Source organism: Nanorana parkeri, unplaced genomic scaffold (genome assembly GCF_000935625.1).
Source record: "Nanorana parkeri isolate BGI_ZX_2015 unplaced genomic scaffold, ASM93562v1 scaffold62, whole genome shotgun sequence".
NCBI lineage: Eukaryota > Metazoa > Chordata > Amphibia > Anura > Dicroglossidae > Nanorana > Nanorana parkeri.
In genome coordinates, this window is record NW_017306330.1 from 1,245,554 (window position 1) to 1,268,583 (window position 23,030).

General features: G+C 44.7%; 1 protein-coding gene across 1 annotated transcript in view; it reads left to right on the plus strand.

The window, feature by feature from the left end:
* The window catches only part of DIAPH2 (diaphanous related formin 2), a 909,560-nt gene that overhangs the window by 414,547 nt on the left and 471,983 nt on the right, over positions 1-23,030 (plus strand). The window contains exons 18-19 of the mRNA XM_018576282.1: positions 17,734-17,835; positions 18,687-18,781. Of these exons, the coding sequence (XP_018431784.1) occupies positions 17,734-17,835; positions 18,687-18,781 (197 nt within the window). The remainder of the gene's footprint in view (positions 1-17,733; positions 17,836-18,686; positions 18,782-23,030) is intronic.

A 23,030-nucleotide genomic window follows, 5' to 3' on the forward strand; every position in this document is an offset into this window, starting at 1 on the left:
TATAATAATAATAATAATAATAATAATAATAATAATAAACTTAACAGAACTGAAAATGAAGCATGAGATTTTTAAGGTCTTTTAAAGGCCCAAATTATTAACCGATATGCTGTCTCTGCGGAACCCCTTGAAGCTGTTAGGCCCCCAGCCGCACCACACCGCCTCGGGGACAACCTGCACATTGACCGCTGACACATCCATATCTCAATTGCCTGTTGGACTACCATATATCACAATGACTTGAGGACCCATACCAAGACAGGTCCCCAAACATTAAACACCATCACCTATGTTCTCCGCCTTCGAAAGACCCCAAAAACACCAACACCGCCAACATAATAAGCTGACCACAAACACCAATTTGCAGGGCGGGTAGGTGGGAAGTTCTCTCTTTATCCGACGATCTTCGACTAAATCCAGTGAGACCCTCCATCCCAGACCACCACAAAGGTTCCGCCCAAACTTTGAACCAGACCAATTTGGTAAGAGACCCTGCCCTGTTGATCCATCCCTTAATTAACTCTTGTATTCCTTGTTTCCCCTTTTCACTTAGTTATGTACGCCCTCTGCCTATGTTTTTTTGCTTCGGGCATATATTTATATTTTTTCCTTGTGGTTTGCATTAAGCTTGCTGATGACAAGAAGGGCCCCTGCTTCATTATCCTATCAATGTATTGATACATTCATTTCCAGGAGCCATAAATGACGATGAAGTGCACTCACGTAATCACTGGAGATCAAAAACTGCTAGAAGCTAGGCAGCTCCTGCTTTGATTTAGCCAAGCGCCAACCATCCCCCATTGCATGTGATTCCATTGAGCCAGTTGAAAAGACAAATTTACATCCTGGTGGATCTTTAATGTCTGCCTTGTTGTCAGTCCTGAGCTGGAGACAAGTGCTCTCTACATTTTAGCTAAATTCTACCTGCTTTGAGCGTTTTTTAAAACATGATTGCTTTTCCAAATGACTCTGGAATCCCGTGTAATAGAGGGTGGGCAATGCATAGGCTGCCTGTTTCTAAAAATTTGTGAACTTCAGTGATTACATGAACGTGGGGCAAAATAGCAATACGTCAGGGTTGTCACGGGCCAGCTGAAACCAGATCTGCAGTGACGGTGCCTTTTGTGTATGCTAATGACCAGAGAGGGTGATGCTTAAATGGCTTTATTGAAGATGACTCAAGGCAAGCTGATGACACTAGTAGGGGGGCAGTGGCTTGGAAACTGCTGAAGGTTCTGAAGAGCGTTGTCACCTGCCTCTTATTCAATATCCATGAAGCACAGCAGGGGTGAGTGAATTGCAAGAGTCTGCATGTTCCATACACATGATTTGGCAGGTGTAAGGCTCCCTATAGATGTGCATCAGCTGTGCATTTGGCTCTTGCCCTTTAAGAAAAAAAAAAGACGCAAGTTGATGTATTGCCAAACAGTTTCCGTCTCCTGCAGACCTGTCTGCTGTCAGAACGTTTCCCTGTTGCATCATTCAATTGACAGGAACAGAACTGCACCTGAGACGATCAGACGCTGAGCATGTGTTATGGAGACCCATTGAGAAAATCTGCTTCCGAGTCACCTTTCCCCGCTCAGGAGGGTCAGCCTTGTCTTCTGGAGGAAAGGGGGAAGGGGTGTGTGTGTGTGTGTGTGGGGGGGGGGGGGGGGGCTTTTTTGTTTCAAGGGGGGGATTTAATTTTTGGCTGTCAAATATATTAGCATCATAAGAATGTTCAGTGCATTAGGCACCATTTCCTCAAATTTGTACCTCCTTTGCCCAAGAAAATTGGCCCTTTATGCCATTCCGCTGGGGAGATTCTGACCCCAACAGTAATGAGCGTGGTCAAAGGTAGGGTTGGCCAATAAAGTGGGTGTCATGCCACAGTGCACGGCTTGTAGTGTGGTGACTTTCCCACTTGGCTTTGCTATGTTTTAGGCAACATAGGGCCGGGGGTACACCGAAGAGAAAGTGGGTGGAAAATAAGCCCCATCAATGGTGGCAGTAATAAGAGTGCCAAACATTGATGTCAGTGGGAGCACAAATAAGCTCCAGCAATGGTGGTCAGTGGCAGAAATATTAACACACACTTTTCACTGGTCATCAGGGGTGGTGATGTTAAAGTTCCCCTTCACTTGCAGTTAGTGGCAGTAATAACAAAGCTCCCTATTAATGGTGGTCAGTGGCAGATACAATAAATATTATTACCTCCCCCCCCCATTTTTATTGACTGTCAGTAATATTTAGGCATCCTTTTAATTGGCTAGAAGTGGCAGTAATACTAAAGCCTGCCCCATTAATTGGTGGTCAATGATAATAATAATTAACAACAAACCCCCCTCTTTCATTGGTGGTCAATGACCGTAATAATTAACCCTGCATCACCCTCTTCCATTGGTGGTCAATGGCAGTAATAAATAACCCCCACCCTCTCTTCCATTGGTGGTCAATGGCAGTAATAAATAACCCCCACCCTCTCGTTCATTAGTGGTCACTGGCAGTAATGAATAGCACCCACCCCCTCTTTCATTGGTAGCTAGTGGCAGTAATTATGAACCCTGCGCCCCTTCTTTCATTGGTGGTCAATGGCAATAATAATTAACCCTGCACCCCTTCTTTCATTGGTGGCCAATGGCAGTAATGAATAACACCCATCCCCCTCTTTCATTGATGATCAGTGCCAGTAATAAGTAACAGCGGTAGTAATAATAAATAAATATATATATATACACACCACCCCCTCACCCCCCAAACATAACCAAAACAAGTAACCAAACAAGTTTCTCCTACTTGCCAAGATTTAGCACAAGGCTGCAGAAAAGAACAACAAACAAGCTCTCAGTGTGGAAACTTGTAATTATTTCATGACATAAGAATTACAATCCGGTGATTTGAGTATCATCCGTTCCCATCGCTCCGTAAGGTGTAATTCCCTTTCGAATCCCGCTGAATCCGCACTTCCTTCGCACGCTTATATCTTTCAGAATAATTAAGAGAAGCGTTGTGCAATTATTTGCTGGAACAGATTGTGGCGTGACCCAGCCCAGCAAGCGACTCCCCATGCAGAGGCAGAACAGAGGGAACCCCCTCCCTCATAATTTTTTTTTTAATAACTCTTAATATAATACATGTACCTTGGATTATTTGCGCGGGCCAATCTCTGCGCAAATGCTTAGAAGCGCGGCGCAGCCTATGAGCGACTCGACCGCCATTTGTAACTTAATTACGGCCGGCAATAAAGTTGCATTTTCAGGACCAGCGAAGGAAAAAAAAAAGAGATGCAATTGTATATATATCGATATTGATATATTGAGCTTGATTTTGCGTTTAAAAAAAAATAAAAATTGCGCGACTTTGCTGCGTTTTTTTTAAATAAAAATCCGTTCTTCAAACTGTCTTCAAATGAACTTTTAACAATCTCATGTCAGCGTAATCCCCGAAGTAAAGGAATCTGTTAGTTATTTTTTTTCACCATTCTTTATGTAAATAGCAAGCTGTTCCGTTTTGCTGAGTGACGGGACGCATTATGCGCAGGTATGGCGCGGAATGAGAATTTTTTTTCTCCTGGAGAGACGGAGGGGGAAGAATCCGTTACGCGAAAAGCAGCAGCTTCCTCCGCCATGCATCTGCTTCGGGCCGCGGCGATATAGACGTGTTTGCGAGTCAGGCGTGCTCCTTTTTTTTTTTTAATTAACCAGTTGCCTGCATATTAAGCAAATTGTTAATTAACAGGTGTACAAATGTGTATTCGATGATGCAGGTGTGGTTAGCGCGAGCACTCGTGGCATTCCGATGCAAGTCTAGGCGGAGGCGCATCTAATTAGCTCTCTGGGCTATTGAAAAGTGTTTTTTTTTTGTTTTTTTATATATATATATATATCCATATTATTAGCATCTAATAACGAGGAGAAACTTTATTTATTTAACTTGTTTATATAATGATGACGTCTTTGTAGGGAGCTTGGGCCCGTTGGAGGCACGCAAGCTTTAAAGCTGAATTCCGGCCTTGCACAGTTTTACCGACTCTTCTCCTGGACTGGAATGACTTCCTCTGATGTCACTGCACACTGGGAGCTTCTCACAATGTGCATGAGAAGCTGCAGCAAGTCAAATAGAGCCCGCCTCATTTCCTGGCTGGAAGATATCTAGTGTCATCTATGCTTTCCTCCCCAACCTGAGTGTCCCTAGCTCGCCCATTTCTTCTTATCTCTTCCAATTACAAAGGCTCTTAGAAACCTGGGGCGCACTGGCCGGTGTCCCTCCCAGCTCCTGGCAACCAGTGAAGTCACTGGTTGCTAGGCGGGATGCTAACCAGGGCATCCAGCCCACATACACATCTCCACGCACCCGCTCTGGTTGCTAGGAGCCGGGCAGAGAGATGTGTATGGCCCTTACACTTCTTTCCCTCTGGCTCTTAACCTGGGACACTCTGGCTAGCATCCCGCCCAGCTCCTAGCAACCAGTGACATCACTGGCCAGCATCCCCCCACATCTCTCTGTCCACTCTGGTTGCTAGAAACCGGACAGGGAGATGTGTAAGGCCATTATACATATCCCTGCCTGGCTTTTAGCAACCTGGGATGCTCTGCCCAGCTCTTGGCAACCATTGACATCACTGGTTGCCAGTAGCCAGGTGGGACGCCGGTCAGAGCTTCCAGCTTGCATACACATCCCCCTGCCCTGCTCTTGCCAAACTGGGATGCTCTAGCTAGCATCCTGTGCAGCTGCTAGCAACCAGTGGCATCACTGGTTGCCAGGAGCTAAGCGGGACACCTGCCAGAACGTCCCTGGTTGCTAAGAGCCGTGTGGGAAGATGTGTATGGGAGAGGGGTGGGGAGAGGAAAAAAAGTCAGCTGTCTCTGTGTGTTGGCAAACTTTCACTGACCCACAGAGCGGCACCCCCCCCCCCCCCCCCTTCAAGTGGCACCCAGGGCATGTGCCACATGTGCTATACCCTGGATATGCCACTGCCTAAGCCTCAATGCAAAACCCCTGTATGGCCAACTTTTTTAAACAGGGGGATGGCCAGTTGGGGTGGGGACTGGTGTCAAAATTGTACCAAACTCTAACCGGTTTTAGGGGTGTTCATGGGGCAGGGAACAGATGCCTAAAAAGGTTCAAAGGCCACATGAAGGTCACCCAATCATAATGGATCCTGCATGACCAGCTCTGACACGGTCTCCCTTTCATACGCACACTTTTCAGATTTCGGAACATCGAGACCCTGCACACATTTTTTACGGCTTTCAGCGGCACAATTCACCTTTTCACCGTATGGAAATCACGTTATACCGGCAAGTCCCATTCATTTGTATGGCTGTCATTCTCATCATTGTGCTCCGGCTCTGTGCGGGAAGAGGAAATAAAAGACTGCTGCATGAAAATGTAATACGTTGTTATAAAGGGCAAACACAATATAAGAAAAAGCGGGAAGCAAAGGCAAAATAAAGAGCAAAAATCACACATATTAGCGTATCTTAAAATTGCATTTCAACTGAAACTTTTTGTCATCTTATATTTTAATAGTAACATTTCTGCTTGAAATGTTTGTGTTGGTAGAACGCTGAACCTCTAAGGTTGGAAATATCGGACTTCTACATACAGTGGTGTATCCAGGGTATGGCACAGTTGGCACATGCCCTTGGTGCCACATGAAGGCGGGGTGCAAGTTTGCTAACCCACAGAGACAACTGACTTTTTCTCTCCCAATACCCCTCTCCCCAACCGGCTCTTACCAACCAGGGACTCTCTGGCTGGCATCCCGCCCAGCTCCTAGCATCACTGGACAGGACACCAGCCAGTGCGTCCCAGGTTGCTAAGAGCCAGACTGGGAGATGTGTAAGTGCCATACGCATCTCCCTGCTAGGCTCTTAGCAACCAGTGACTCCCTGGCTGGCGTTCCACCCAGCTCCTGGCAACCAGTGTCATCACTGGTTGCCAGGAGCTGGGTGGGACGCCAGCGAGTGCCTCCCAGGTTGCCAAGAGTCAGACCGGGAGATGTGTAAGTGCCATGTGCATCTCCCTGCTTGGCTCTTAGCAACCAGGGACTTTCTGGCTGGCGTCCCACCCAGCTCCTGGCAACTAGTGTCATTGCTGGTTGCCAGGAGCTGGACAGGACACCAGCCAGTGCATCCCAGGTTGCCAAGAGCCGGACCGGGAGATGGCAACCAGAGCAGGCCAGAAGGAGCAGGAGTGGGAGAAGCAGCATGATGAGCCAATCATTTGTGCTGTTGACAAGAAACATGCTGATAGGAGAGCGCGGCGTGACAGAGAAGAGAGCATCAGCCCGCTGCTTCTCCTTTCACTGTCCTGTTACAGGCTGGGGGAGGGACAAGACCTGTAAGTGTAATTGGATGGGAGGCGGAAGGAGGGTGGAGACTGGTCGCCTTAGTAAATCATTGGGCATGGGGATGGAGAGTGGACAGTGACTGGTCCCATCACTGATCACCTAAAGAGAACCCCCATGTTGCAAAACCTGTAAGCGTCACTTATCTGCAGCTGAGAAAAATGAAGTCTCCTGCTCTGCCAGACAGGGCTGTGCTGTGTGGCAGAGCTGTGTAAATGTCAGGACACGATGGGTAGAAAAAAATCAAATCCTCTGGCAGGTGAAATAGCTCCCATATATGTATTTAGCTGTTTGCTTGGAGTTCAGCTTTAAACTGCATGTAGTGTCAGGTGGACGATTGGGGTCCGAAGGGTTAAAAAGAAAAAAAAACCTGTCTCTGCAGCATTTTTTTTTTCCCGCTGCAGCGATTCACATTACAAATCGCCCCGGGGCCGTTTCTTGACTCCTGCAGAGGTTAATGAGTTTTCTAACTCATCAGCAGTCAAATGAGTGTCAGGACTTAAAGCTCAATCCTTTCCCTGGGACCGGGAGACAGGTGCGAGAGCACGGCGCCGAACGCAGCGCCCTTTCCAGCTGCACCTCCGACAAAGAAGAAAACACCAAAACAGCTTCTTACAGCGAGTTGCATCAGCTCGTCACCGCGATCAGCGTAAACAATTGTGTGCCGCATAATAAACAATCAGGATGTAAAAAAAACAGATTGCGAGCACCCTGAGCTGTGAGGTCATCGCTCCGTTCCCAGGCTCACCCGGCGGCTTGTTTTCCAGGCAGAGGAGAAACTTGTTTTTATTATTGTTGTTTGCAGATGAAAGTTAAATGAGACGTACCGACAAAACCGATGCCGTAAAGGAATAAAAAAGTAATGGCGATGTTTGTACAGTCCAATTTTTGTTGGGGCGGATAAAGCAAGGGAGGGTTATAACTAGGGATGCACTGATACCGGTATTTTGCTGTTGGTACTTGCCGATACTGAGTACCGATACCGGTGCTTCCGGTGGCATGGAGCCGGCTTCTCGGCCAATCACGAAGCCGCGCGGCATGGTAATGGCATGATTTTCCAGGAAGCCGGCTCCATGTTTGGCCGGCTTGATACTGATTGGCCAGGAATCCGGCTTCCCAGCCAATCAGGAGGCAGGGAGGCGGGTAATTGCTCGCCTCCTGATATATGGCACTACCGGCCAGAGGAAATCTTCATTTGCCCCGAATTTCCTCTTATCAGAGAAGGTATCGGAGCATTTGGACGAGTACAAGTACTTTCGGTTACGAGTACTCTTTCCGTACTTGCCGATGCCGAGTACCGATACCTGTCCTTCCGCTAGCATGGAGCCGGCTTCCTGGGCAATCAGTAAGCCGGGCGGCATGTCATTACCCACTGCCCGGCTTCTTGATTGCCCCGGAAGCCGACTCTGTGCTGGTTGGATGGCTCGATGCTGAATATTTAAGAAGTTGTCTTGCCAGCCAGTCAGCATTGTGCCACCTTCCCAGCCAATCAGGAAGCCAGGATCCATGCTGTTTGCTCGGCTCCATGCTGATTGGATGGGAAGCCGGTTTCCCAGCCAATCAGCATGAAGCCAGCCAAATAGCATTGAGGCGGCTTCCCAGCCAATCAGAAAACCGAGCGGCGAGTCATTACCCGGGGTGTCCCGAGGCTGGGTAACACCCAGAGTGGAGACCAGGTGACACCCCGCTGTGATGTCATTGTGCGTGCACAGTCGTCTTATTGACGTCCCCTCCTCTCTCCTGACACAGAGAACCTGACCTTTGCTAGGGGGTGACACCAAAATTACTGTCAGTTATTTTAGTGTCACCCCTCCAATAGTGGCACCTCACTTGTGACGCCACAGGGGGTGGGGGTGGGGGTGGGGAGTGTGCTAAGCTGTTTTCTAGCCAAAATGTCATATTTTATCATGCGAGTGCAAACATTAAAGTGACCCAATTACTAAAATCTCATATAAGCTTCTCAATGCTGATGTCATTGTAAACCTAGAAGGGTGACGGCAGAAAAAGACCAGGTGGGCCATTGCCCCAAGCATGTTTAACCCCTTCGTGACTGACGACGTACAGTGTACGTCGCCAGCATCGGGGCTGTTTAAACAGACTCCCGGTGACTTTTGCCGCCGGGAGTCTGTTTAAACTTGTAAAGCCGACTGTCTGCTTTACAACAGAAGCGATCCTGGCGACTTACTATAGGGTCTTGGCATTCAGAAAATATATAATGTTGGGGGGTTTTACGTCATTTTCAGGCCTAAAATGTGGAATATAACATGGGTGCAAAAAATGAAAAAAGGGCCTCAGTCATGAAGGGGTTAAACTTACTGACTCACTACCTCTGCTGGAAGTCTGTTCTGAGCATCAACTACTCTTTTGGTAAAATAGTGCTATTATTGTCTGTGTGTTTTCCCTCCCCTGTGATGACTGCCTCCCTCATCACCTGTCCTGTTGTCAGAAGAGCAGGGATTAGGGTTAAAGTGATAATAAAGTCAAAATGTTTTTATTGAAATAACTTGCAATGGATGCTGCTCCTTGGTGTTTAAAAGTTTTAGCTTCCTGTAGAATCAGCTGGTCCCCTGAGCACTGGCACTGATATCCTGCTTTAGGGTGGCTCCTTTCCCTTGTAGGGTCCTATAGAGCCACCCCTGTGTGTGCTAGTAAGCTGTGTGTGGCTCCTTTCCATTGCACAGTCCTATAGAGCCACCCTTATATGTGCTAGTAAGCCGTGTGTGTTTCCACAAACACACAGGCATGTCAAGGCAACTGGCTCCCTGCTCCTCCCTTCTCCCTCCCCCATTCTCCAAGCTAGTAGATGGACAGCTGATGCATATTATGCTCCCCACTACTCCTTCCACTCTCCTCCCTTCTCTAAGCTAGTAGATGGACGGCTGCTGGAGACTGCACTGTCCCTTGTGATCTTGTACTGGTTCAGGGAAGCCGAGCTGAGAGAGTTGGAGCTGTTTGGAAAAATTACAATTGTAAGTGCTTGGGCAAAAATTTTAAGTTATACCTTGCTGGACAATGTATTTGTGTTTGATCTGGATCCATTATTGGGGTGAAAAAAAAAGATTGAAGGTTTGCTACTACTTGAAATCTCCCCAACAGGGTCCCAAACATTGCAGCATAAGGGTCCCCGGTTCAAATCCTAGTGAGGCAGGGCCGGCTTTAGGTGCCCTGTGCAAGAAAGCTTTACAGTGTCCCTCAGAAACCACACCCTTCATTGAACACACCCCTCAATGGCCGCACCCAAATCTCCAAAACCCGCACCATTTAAAGCCTCCCATTTTTTTTTTTTTGTAAGCCCCAAAGGTATGAAACCCGTAAGCACAATAAAAGTATTCTTATTGTTCAGGCCCATTTGGAAGCATTAAACCCGAAAAACACATCTGATTGGCCAAAAAAGAGTCACATGTCCCATTCAGTTTCGTTTTTTGAATGAATGGGATCCATAATACGGAAACGGAAATTCGGATTTGGACACATTCGGATGCAGAAATTTGTATGTGCCAGAATGTCCGACTTTTGGAAAATGTGTCTGAAATTTGATTAAGAACGAATAGAATCGCTCATGTTTACATGCAGTTCAGTAAAAAGGGTGCATGGTGCGCACTGTTGCATGTGTGTAATGCGTGTGGTTGTGTGTGGGGGAAGGTTGTGTTTTTTTCATAATTGTTTTCTGTTCGGGGGGCTTTGGGAAAATATTAGGGGCCTATGCAGACCCCTGACATTCATTTCCTTTTTGGAATACACAGAGTCCTCAATCTCTTTTTCTGCTGCCTCAGCACTGAATGAATGGAAGGAACTCAGTACAGGGGCTTCCCATTCATTCACAACCTGAAGATAGTAAATATTTACTATCAAGCCATTATGAATGGATAGAAGCCTCTGTACTGAGCTGTTTCTACCCATTCAGAAACTCATGAATGAACAGGAAGTGATGTAAAGCATCTAACGCATAGTACTATCCCTCCCCAGTTGTTTACAAACATTGGAGTGATCAGCGGTCAGTGTTTGTGCTGCACACGGAGGATTGGTAAATGTTACACACTTTTACCAATCCTCTGCTCGGCCACTCAGAGTCGCTGTCATCCTGAAACTGACAGGATGGCAGCAGCATCTCCTCTCTCCTCCCCTCTCGGCCATCCTGACAGGCACGCTCCCTCCTCTGCCCCTCCCGCCGGCTTCAGCAGTGTATTTCTCCTTGATTCCCTGCTGCATTTGCCCATACAGGAGGGGGGAGAGCAGCAGGGATCCAAAGAGAAGCTGCAGGCTGTGCCGCCCCTCTACTCCTTGTGGCCCCGAGATGAGATCATGTCGCTATAACACAAGCTGCCCTGCCTGCAGCTTGTGTCATAGCGAGCTGGGTCTGTCACCTGCCACCCTGTGGGGACACACAGCTCGCAAACCCCAAAGTCCGGCCCTGTGGTCAGGAAACTATCTGCAAGGAGTTTGCATGTTTACCCTGGGCTTGCGTGGGTTATCTCCAGGTACTCTAGTTTCCTCCCACATTCCAAAGACATGCTGGCAAGTTAAGTGGCTCCTGTCTAAATTGGCCCTGTATGTATGCATGTGAGATAGGGAACTTGGACTCTAAGCTCCTTGAGGGCGGGGACTGATGTAAATGTGCACTATGTGTATATTATCAGCGCTATATAAATACCTGTAATAAATAAATACAATGTTGTCTTTTTCCAAATCAGTTCTAAAGTGAAAAGAAAAAGTTTTGTTTGGCATTGGGCTTGACGATGAATCCACCCTAATATGGATTGTGGTAAAACAAATATATATCTGCAAACAAAAAGAATTCCTTGTTCATCCATCAACATTATTAATATTTCCTTTACACAAGCCAGTTAATTCTCTTGTTAGCGATAATTTGCAAACCGCTCGTCTAATCAACTGAATTCCATGCGTAAAAATAAGAGAAAAAAACATAAAAGGATATAAAATGGCGGCACCATCACTGCCGGGGCCTTTTGCCGGCCCCTAATCATTCCGGCGCGCCGGAGGTTAAATCAGACGCCACTGTTTTCTTGTTGTTTCCTTTACTTGCAAAGATCACAGGAGGGAATTGAACAGCAAGTCATTCTTCTTTATGTGTCTGCAGCGGGCTCCTGTGTCGCACTTAGTCATAAGGCGGAGGATGATGGAGTACTCCGCGAGCTGCAAAGCTTCTCTCTGCGCCATAAAAATCAGACACTCAATTCTTAACTTTTGCTGTAAACTTCCTAAATTCTGAAATGACTGTTGTCCCCTATTATGGCAAGTGCTTGGCTTCTTGCTGGAGTCTCACAATGAGGCCACTGCAGCTGTTTGTGTCAAACCAGTTGGTATATTGACTGATGTAGAAGCAGGAGAGGTTTTGCCTCTTAAGCTCCTGGTTAAGTGTGTCAACCAGACTTAACAAAGTTGGTGGTCACCTGCTGATCGTCTGGTGGTCATCCATCCGTGATGTGGTCTCCAATTGGATGGTGAGCTTCAGGGTTATCATCTGGACATTATTGGTATGGGCAAGTACTAAAATATTTTGAGCTGGCTGAGGTACTTCACCATTCAGAAACCGATCAGAATGGGACCAAGGTTTGGTGACAAATGGTTGCTACTATATATCTACTTGCTCCTATACGTAGGGGGAAATCTTCCAGCACCAATTGCATGCTTTAAGAACATCTACCTTTCACCATGCCCGCCAATCACTGCAGCACTTTGGCATACTTTGCATGGTACAGGGTTTTTTTTCAGCCGACAGAAATTTCTCCCTGGCATGAAGGTGCTACTTGGTTTTGTTTGGCCTTTACACCAAAGGTTCTCAGTCCTCCTCTGGCCACTGATTGTCCTCTCTGACCATGCCTCCATCACTACATCTGCTCCTTCTGCCTCTGCCCACCCTCAGCAGCCAGGCTCTGCCCTTGTACTTTGAGGCATGCACTACTAATCCACTAAGATGTAACCACCCTTCGGCAGAAGATGTGGCTCACTTCAGCAGTTGGCCAGGTTATCCTCAACCTGGCACCTGACTGTGCAGTTTGTAGAGTATGGTTGGGCTTTGAGGTGTACTTGTGCTGTCTACTTTGCTGACCTCATGTCACTTACCCCATCCATGTGATGCTGAATGGTTTCAATCTGCTCTGCCCTTTGCTTTATCTTACACCTCTGTTTCTCATTCCTCTCCTTATGCCTATCTAGTGGATTTTTAGACATATCCCTTGGCTTGACCCCAAATTAACTTCTGGTTGACTCCTTTGTGCTATATCTGACCTGTGGGTTTTACTCTTGGCTTGACCTCAACCTTCCTATGCCTGACCTCCTGACCACGGTCCTAAGCCTGTGAGGACACTGCTTTGGGTACATTCACCTCTTCCATTGTTGTCACTGGAAGAGTTCCCCTCTATTTCTGGTGACATGTCAAAATTTTGGATTTCCCTTCACTCACTCAGTCCCCGTGGTCACCAAAACTAGAGAGAAGGTGTATTTCCCTAGAGGAAACACAAAAAGCAATAACATATGACAGGGGTTTAACCCCATCACCATTAAACTCAACTCATAATATGTTTTTTGGTGTCAAACTGGCCACTACCACCTTTATTGTATTTCCTGCATCAAATACACATTTTCAGCATTTCATTAAACTTCTTTGGCATTTCCATTATTAAAAAAAATGAAGAAAAACTCAGTCCTGTCTGCTACTTGCTGCACAGCTAAACATCTATTTCTACCAGGGGAATAGGCTTTGTATCCAGCTCCACGAAACAAAAGTTACTACTTACAGGGCATCCTTCACACCCCAACCAGCTCCAACTAAAAAAAAAAAAAATCCTTTTTTTGGCACTTCTCGTTCTTATTGCTTTTTCATGTTTGTCAAAAATGTATAATAAAATAAATCATGAATAAATTTAATAATTAATTTAAAAGGCATATGCTTTTTGATTTATTAATAAGGTTTTCAAAATATGCTACCCGGATCCTTGACCTCCAAGTGGTCTGAGACCTCACCCCTGTTAAATCATATTACTTCCAAACGACTACATATAGTAGTGATGGGGCTTTAAGAAGTGTCAGACTTGCATTACAATTTTCAAAAAGTTATTTTAGAGATTAAAATGTCATAAATACATAAAAAAAACATCATGACAATTATTTCCCTGATTCTTGCAAGATTTAGATAAATAGCATATTGTACAATTTAACATTTATTCATACATCTCATCCAGATTAAATTCATGTATTCTTTCCATAAGATTGATGCAATAAACGATAGCCTACCAACGCATTCCGCACGTATGGTTCTTCAGGGAGTTTTATAGCAAGAATCTGATTATACACTGAGTGGCCAGATTATTATGAGCGCCCCATCAGTACTTTATTGCGCCACGAGATGGTGAAAGGTGATGCAAGGAATCTGACACGGCACTGTTGCCCTTCTGTTGTCTTGTACCAGATTTTGAGTCAGCCATATAGTATTCACCTTAAAATGGAATTTTGGACAAATCTGGAAAAAGTCGACATGTACAAGGCCATAGTATAATTTTGGTCCCAATATCCATGTCCAAATCACCGGTTTTGTTTTTTGAATGTGTGGATGTGGAGGAGAGGAAGACAAAATATGAAAGAAAAAAAAAGTAGAACATTGATTTTTATCACAGCAAATCTTTACTATTTGTTATATGTTGTTGGCTCCTTTCCTACAATCTGTTACAAATAACAGGTTTTCTGCATAATTACCTTTTGTTTGCTTATTGGACAACAGCAAAATATGGTCATCAGAGAATTTATTATCGATCACGGTAAGGCAATGATGAACCGCGCAGGGGAGATTAATTCTACCTGCTGGAAAAATTCGCTTTGTTCATGAGACATAAAAGTGTTTTGCAACTGTAGTAAGCAAATGATCCCAGAAATAGCTGAAGTCAGAGGACCGCTCAGGCTACGGGCAGCAAAACGCGCTCATCAGGCCCTGACTCATACATGCATGCTGGGCATTTGCCCACCTGCAGGACTAACCTTCTTATCAATGACATCAGAGAGGTTCACACAACAATTATGTTTTTTTATTTATTTTTTGCCCAGGGTCATTTTGTTTCTGGAGGTCAAATGGACGATTCCAGGTGTCTCTGCAAAGAACATTCGTTTTTAACTGCCCTTCTTGCAACAGGCTGTTCCAGTTCCGCTTTTTACAAGTGGATGGTCAGCTCTCTGAGTGTGTATTTATTATTATTATTAGCATTATTATTCAGGATTTTGACTTTATTTAGACTTCATATTCAGACTTATACTAGTATAAAAATATATCTATTTACAATGTAGTTTAATAATAAAATACTTTTCAGATGGTACACAGTACCCAGTCCTCTGACCCACATTACCCTTGGTCAATCACCAATTGCTTTTGATGCAGGCACATTACACGTACACATGGTGGACCTGCCCAATCGTAGAAGGACCATGGACGAAGGTGTATGATGTGCTCCACACTCTGTTGAATGACCCCATTCATAAAAATCCCTGTGAGGCTCTTCTCAACCCTAATCCTTGTTTGGTGAATTGCATTAATAGTGCTGGAACCCAGAGGGTGTTTTTTTTGTGTGTTTTGTTTTATATTCTAAATCTCATCCAAAAGTATGGCAGTGTTGTACATGTGAATGCTATGAGTATTAGGCTGGCAGCTTCTGCACACCAAAGGATTTCCACAATTACCTTTCCTTCTGAACATATCTAGAAGCATAAATAATAATACAAAAAAATCAATTATGTTTTATATTTGTTATATTGTTATATAATATATTATAATCCCCAATGGGACGGGAAAAAAACTATTCAAAATAAAGAAAAGTTTTGGCTTTCGCTAATAAATGTATCTAATCTTTATTACAATTGCCTCTGCATTCGATTATCATTGGTTTTAGTAATAACTTAATACCTAGATCTGAAAGTAGAAGTCTAGGAAATGGCCTGGTGGGCCGGATTCGGCCCCTGGGCCTTGAGTTTGACATATGTGCCTTAAACTATTGCTGCCCTTTTGCCCTTTCTTAATTTGTATGAAATGTCAAAGTTAATGACAGGTTCACTTTAACGTTTTCCGTTTCCATTGTTGGCATATCTCAAGGCTAAGCAATTATATCTTTTTGTCTTTTTTCAGTCTCTGCGACTAGATATGTTTCTGACATTGCGGCATTATATATATATATATATATATATACAATACAGAGGCAATGTTATATCTGCTATACATTGTTTATGAAAAGGCAAATTATTGCAGCTGGGATTACGTAGTCGCCATTTGCACCATTATGTGCAGAAAGACAACTTGTTCTGTGTTTAAATGTCGATTGTGTGCGCTGTTCCCCATTGAACAACAAGCTTACAATGCTGCACACCGATTGGCCAGGTATTACCAGCGATCTTGAGTTGCTAATAATACATTCCTCCGATGCCGCATACACAAAATGACTTGCACTGGCAAAAAAAAAAAACTGCTCAAGGACAGATCTTCCACAGCGCATAAAACGGCGGCCATTGTTTGTGCCTGTTTTATGTAACAGCCCTTTGTAAAGGTTTGGCTTGCGTTTACAAGTAACTGTAAGAGACGCATTGAAAAGGTTATTATGTAGCGATGATGGCGGATAATTCTGCATCTCGTTCTGCGCGGCGAACTCCGAAATGCGGTTTCACAATATGGAAATTGTTTATTTGCTGAACAGACCTGTTGTGTTTCGGCTTTCTTCTTCAACATCCATTGCGTGCACCAAAGCGTTAAAGAGAATTGAATACAGTGCTTATTTCTGTACAAAGGATTTCATACAAGAAGAAAAACTATATAAACGATCAGTTTGTCAGCTTGTAACCCTTCAAAAATAAAAAAAATAAAGTTTTAAATGCAAAATGTACTTTTCAGACCATGTTCCATGTTACACCCATATTTCATGAAACATGGTCACATTGAAATCACCCCCCATCCCGCTCCAACCCCCACCCCCTCCTGCTTACCTGAATTGTAGGGATGCGCCAATACCATTTTTTTGAAGACCAAGTACCGATACTTTTCTAAAGAACTCGCCAATACCAATTACCAATGTTTGTTTTTCTATAAAATAATAAAGAATAATGATTTAGGACAATGGTGGAGCACCAGGGCCCAGTCACAGTTGCAAGCTGTGATCCTGTTTGTTCTGCCACTGACTCCGAGCTGTGGAGGGAATACAAATCTCAGCAATACATTATACAGCAATGCAGAATAATATCAGCTATAGCAGAGACCCCACACAGCCCACAAATCCCAGCAACGCATTATACATCAATGCAGAGCAATATGAAGCTACATTCTCTGTGCTGCCCCCGGGTGCCTCAGGAGGATGATCTCAGGGCTGTGCAGCGTTTCAGGAGGCTGTGGAGGGTCTCAGGAGGCTTTAAAGAATCTCGGGTGGGCTGTGTGGGGTCTCGGGCGGGGTGTGAGGGATCTCAGGTGGGCTGTGAAGGGTCTCAGGTGAACTGTGTGTGGGGTCTCAGGAGGCTGTGTGGGGTCTTAGGGGCTGGGGGGCTGTGCAGGCTCTTGAGTGACATCAATAGGCTCTTAGGATGACTGTGCAGGGTCTCTCAGGTGAGCTGTGCAGGCTCTCAGGTGGGCTGTGTGGGCTCTCATGTGAGCTGTGTGTGGGGTCTCAGGAGGCTGTGTGTGGCCTGGGGGGCTGTACAGGCTTTTGGGTTGGCTCTGCGTGATCTCAGGATGACTGTGAGGGGTCTCTCAGGTGGGCTGTGTGGGCCCTAAAGTGGGCTATGTCGGGTTCCAGGAGGCTGTGCGGGCTCTCAGGGTGGCTTTGCGGGCTCTCATGTGGATTGCATTTGCCATGGGAGCACATGTGATCGGCTATCACACCAGCCATTTGAGGGCTTGAACGTTTGGTTGAGAGCTGAAATCAGCACACAGGCAACCTAGACAGTCGGCATGCCTTGAAAGTAACTGTTTTGGGAGACAGCTAAACTGGTGGGTAAAGTCCGTCTTTAAGGACTTCTGGGATCCTAGAACAGCAGGACAATGTTTCCTTTGCCTGACCATCTCCTGACAAGCTACCATACCCGCTGGCCCTGCAAATGCCTGGTTGACCCTTTATGTGTGTGGGTTACATCTAATAATGAGGTGTGAGGTCATAATTGGCATGGTTGGGGTGATGACAGATGGAAAATTGGAATAAGTGTAGAGCAAGAGAAGGCCGACATGTTTTCTGAATCCACCATAAATAATAGATAGAGAGTATAATATTGCAGAAAACGCATAGATATTGCTATTTTTAAATTAAAATATTTTAGTAAACAATGTTTTTGAAACCATCTTTTATTTAAAAAAGTATTCAACCTCCAGACCGCAAGCTGCATGGAGATGGAATAAGCAATTAAGACTTTCTCTTGTTTTGCAGCTAAGAAGGCAGTGGAGCAAGAGGAGGAGAAGAAGCCGATACTAGCCAAGAAAAAAGTGAAAGAGCTGAGAGTTCTCGACAGCAAAGCAGCCCAAAACCTCTGTAAGTCACACGTTCCATTATCATTGCCTTGCCAGGCTTGTGTAATATTAAGGGGCAGAGAACAGTGCTGTAGAACAGGCCACCAATCAGCTTGCCTGCTTTGGATGGATTCTGTAGAGCCCCGACACACCCCCTCAGTCATCTCTCCAATTAGCCAGGAGCATTTGCTTTGCTGATTTGTGAGTTCTAGCTCTGACACAGATGGGGGGGCCCGTCCGACCTCTGTAGGGAGACCACTGCTTCCACACGCAGAGCAAGAGTCCTTCTCTGCAGCATGTTGGCAGGTCACAGGTATTTCTACTCATAGCCTGTAAAACTTTGCACACCTTTTGTTGTCATGTACCTGTAAATGCATTGATCATGGTCAACTGGGCTTTGATGATAGCACACCTATTACAATCTGATCATACGATCTCTTTTGGATTCACCAACAAATGCGTAGTCTGAGGGCCTACCTTACTAGACTTAAATTGAATGGTGTAGGCAGGCCTTTGCACTATGTTGTTGTTGGTCATTCTAAAGCTGAGATTTCATATTTAATCAAAGTGTACCAAGTCAGAGCAGCAGGTAGAAGATCTACTTTGAGGACAAGAGCCGTCTCAGCACAGAACAAGGTTTAAGAAGAACAAAAAAGAAAAAAAAAACAAAGGAACATATAGACACCCTGTGAAAGCTGCTTTTGGCCTTGTATTGGCCTAATAACATTACAAACGATGAGCTTGACATCTTGTCTTTTGTTCTCTCGCTGTTACTTGGAGTCATTTCCGTCTTTGCAGTTGGATCTTCATCTTTGCCAACTTTTTGTGTTTCTGATCTACTAAGCTACGATACCTTTGTGTTGTACCTTTCAGCCATCTTTCTGGGGTCATATCGGATGTCTTACGAGGAAATAAAGAACATAATTTTAGAAGTAGACGAAGAGAAATTGTCCGAGTCTCTGATCCAGGTACGTCTCCTAATGCAAAATAATGTTAAATGCCTCCTGAGAAAACCATGGCAATGTCCTGTAAAGTCAACCTGTGACCAGGCTATGGCCATTGTTGGGCTGGTAGGACTCTTGGTGGCAGTTCTCATAGGAAAGGAAGAAAATGAAATGTTCATATGTTATATTTGTAAACAAAAAAAAAACATGTGCTTCATTTGTATGAAATAATTAGGTAGCTATTTTTGGTTTAAAAGTTACTTTGAAGTGACACTAAACTTAGGAGGTAAATCTTAAAAATACATTTAAGTACCTTAACTATTAACAACAATGTATCTTATTTGTGTATCACTCGGCTGTAGATCCTCAAATCACCTCTGAATTGGTGCTGACACTGTCCTTCCTTCTGGAGGAGGGCCACTTTTGTTCCCCATGGTCCCTGTGTGTGTTGTAGAGTCTGGTAGCTCTAGACCAATCCAAGTTGGGTTTGATTCATGTACATCTGACAAGCTACTTCTCCTTTGAGGTGGATGATCTACAATCAAGGCATAGTAATTGGTGACCCAGTTGTGGTCCTAAGGCTACTGCCTCTGTGATCGCAGTCAACCGACCACTCAACCGATATTCCATTTTAATGAGTAAAGTTAAGAGCTTCCAGGGCAAATTGTCTGATTTAGTGGAGTGTGGTAGCTCTAGACCAATCCAAGTTGCGTTTGATTCATGTACATCTGAACAGTTACTACTGATCTACAATCAAGGCATGGCAGTTTGTGACCCAGTTGTGGTCCTAAGTCAATGGACCACTCAACAGACGGTCTGTTTTTGAGTAAAGTTACTTCTTCTTTGAGGAGGTTGCTCTACAACGAAGGTATGGTGATAGGTGACCCACTGGTGGTCTTAAAGTTGCTTCTTCTCTAATTTAGTTCAATGGACCACTCAATCAACCAACTCAATCAACTTTGAGCTATTTGACCATGTGTGTCGGGCGCTCCTAGCTTTACTCATAAAAATGGAGTATCTGTTGAGCGGCCCTTTGACCGCAATTGGAGAGGCCAAAAAATATCCTGAAGCAAGACCTTCACTTTACCTCAAGAGAACGTTGCTACGTCACCTTTTCCATCATCTTCCGTCTCCTCTGGGCAGACGCAAGCGGCTTCAGACAAGCTTACTTTTCCGCTGCAAAGCTTCCCTTTTTTTCCACCCCAGTTCAGAATGAAAAGGAATCAGATAGATGAAGGTAATTAAATTGTCAAACTGACAGCGATGGACTATATTTTAGTGATAACTTGTTTCATCTTAGAAGGGGTAAAAAAAATCAATTACTTTGTCTTGTGCGCAGCATGTGGAATTCACAAAGTGCTTTATGTAGCTGCACTATCTGTATCTTATTACTCTCTGCCCTGCTTTATGCCCAGTAATTGGCTGTTTTCAATAACTGATGTGCATTCCCATTACTTGGACGGATTTGAGTATTGTAATGGACATAAGTGCGCGGGATTTCTGCTGATGAATAAGCTGCGGGCGACGTGGGAGGTATGGCCGCGCTCTCAGTCTTTTTACATTAAAGGGAATCTGGTCCCATATATTTTTACATTTTCCCTTTTGTCTGTTTTTAAACAGTTATCTGGTTTTGTGACTTTTCTACGGTTAGTTCAAATGTTTTTGAGAATGCGCTCGCCTGCTGCTTTCCTTCTCCTCGGCTATAGAAAGTACAAAAAGTTTACCTTTACATTTTAAACTGGATCTGTCAGTAAGTTTACATGTCCCCATGAATACATTCCTGAAATGTCACCACATATAGCAACAGTATACATTTTTTAAAGAATAGTTCCACCTTTTATCATTTCAAAGCCGTCCTTGAGCTCTAGACCATTGTTTTTGCCTAGGCTGAGATGATGTCTTCATTCTGCGGCAGGCAGGAGGAAGCATTTCCTCAGTCTCCCCTCCCCCAGTGATCAGTCTGAGGCAGGCAGGAGGAAGCATTTCCTCAGTCTCTCCTCTGCAGTGATCAGACTGCTGTAGGCAGGTGGAAGCATTTCCTCAGTCTTACCTCCCCTCAGTGATCAGTCTGTTGAAGACAGGAGGAAGCATTTCTTCAGTCTCCCCCTCCCGCAGTGTCAGTCTGCTGCAGGCAGGAGGAAGCATTTTTTTAGTCTCCCCTCTCCCAGTGATTACTCTTCTACAGGCAGGAGGAAGCATTTTTTGCATGTTATTTAATTTTTGCCAAGCGTGACACATTGTTTTGTTTTTTTATTCAGGTTGGCAGCTGACCTCATTTTTTTGGGGACATAACGTTGCTGAACCTAGACCTGACCAACTGAAGCAATCCCAGATCATAACACTTAATCCAGGTGGTGACTTTTTGTATCAGGGCCGGGTTAACATGGGGGCTACTGGAGCAACAGCTCCAGGCCCACCACTGAAAATAGGCCTGGCTGGCCCAGATCACCCTCATATGCCTGAAGGCAATCCGGGCCGACCGGACTGAAAGCAATCAGGCAGAGGTGCCGGCGGCTCTCTAATCAAGCATATTAGGCGGCTTGGAGCGAGTGCCAGTGGCCACCTAATTAGAGAGCCACTGTTCTATCATTTTTCTGGACCTCATGAGGATACTGGACCACATCACTTCCGGTGACGCTGTCTCAGCCGTTGAAAGCGTACTAGGCTCAAAGCGCATGTGCCCTTGTTCTATCATTTTTCTCGACCCAGGTCCAGAAAATTTATAGAACACCGCCTCTGGTGCTTCTTGTCCGACCAACCAACAGCACCAGGCCCATGATGCTCTTAATCTGGCCCTGATTTGTAGGAGTAGAGGTGATCTAGATGGAAACGTGTTGTGTTACTCTCTATTAGACGTGTGTGATCCGTATTGTTACAAGCGCACAGGCTGCAGTTTTTTTTAATGAGTTGCACACTTTGAGCTGAACGAGTATTAGAGGAATTTGAAAAAGTTTTGGGGCTTATTCGGTAGAACTCCCAAGTTCTACTCCAAAGTAGTCAGGTGGTGGGGGTCTGTTGATTGTAGTGGTGGGGGTCTGTTGGTGGCTCTGTTGATTGTAGTGACACAATTGTCCATTAAAAAGAGCATATTTATTCTAATCGAGTGCTGGTGACCTGTTTCTTTTACTACTCCAAAGTAGAACTCCAGGATCATGATCACTAGACATGTGCAAATTTTTATGAAATTCGTCCATTGGGACACATCCGAATTTCCGAATCCCAATGTATCCGAATGTGTCCAAAGCCAAATTTCTGATTCCGGATTTCGGATCCCATCCAAATTTCGTTCAAAAATTAAACTGAATCGGACATGTGACTTTTCTGGCCAAATAGATGTGGGTTTTTTTTTCGGTTTAATGCATCTGAATGGGTCTGAACACAAATTTTCGTTACAGCAACATGGGAGCCATATACAGTATATACATGTAATACTAAAGCTGAGGCTCCCAGACCCGAATGGCATTCAGGATCCGCATTTCCGAATTGCATTCAGGAGCTTCTGAATGCCATTCGGGACTGGGAGTCTCAGCTTTAGTAATATATGTATATGGCTCCCAGACCTGAATGGAGTTCGGTATCCGAATTTCCAAATTGCATTTGAGAGCTCTAAAGCTGAGGCTCCCAGACCCGAATGGCATTCGAGGGCTCCCGAATGCAATTCGCAAATTTAGATCCCGAATGCCATTCTGGTCTGGGAGCCATACACATGCACATCGAAACCTGAGGCTCCCAGATCCGAATGGCATTCGTGATCCGAATTTGCGAATTGCATTATGGTCTGGGAGCCTCAGCTTTGGTAATATATGTATATGGCTCCCAGACCGGAATGGCATTCAGGATCCAAATTTCCAAATTGCATTCTGGAGCTCCCGAATGCGGTTCAGCAATTCAGATCCCAAATGCCATGTGGGTCTGGGAGATTCAGCTTTAGTATTAATATCTGTATATGGTTTTCTGTGGTATTTGCAACGAATATCCGTAAACTCATCCGAAACTAACGAAATTCAGATTTTCTCCGAAAACTTGAACCGAATTGAATTTTAGATCCGAATCCCAAAATAGTGAAATATCCGAACCCATTTGTTTCCGCAGCTTACATGTCTTCTCTCTATGCTGTATCCAAAACTGAAATTATTTTTGCTATACATACAAATTCACTTGTTCCAACATTGTGTATCTTTTTTTTTTTTTTTTAGTTTGTTTCTAAGTGTTTGGGAAAAAAGCATATTCATATTTATTGTACGATTCGAGTCCATTCACATTCATTGGTACA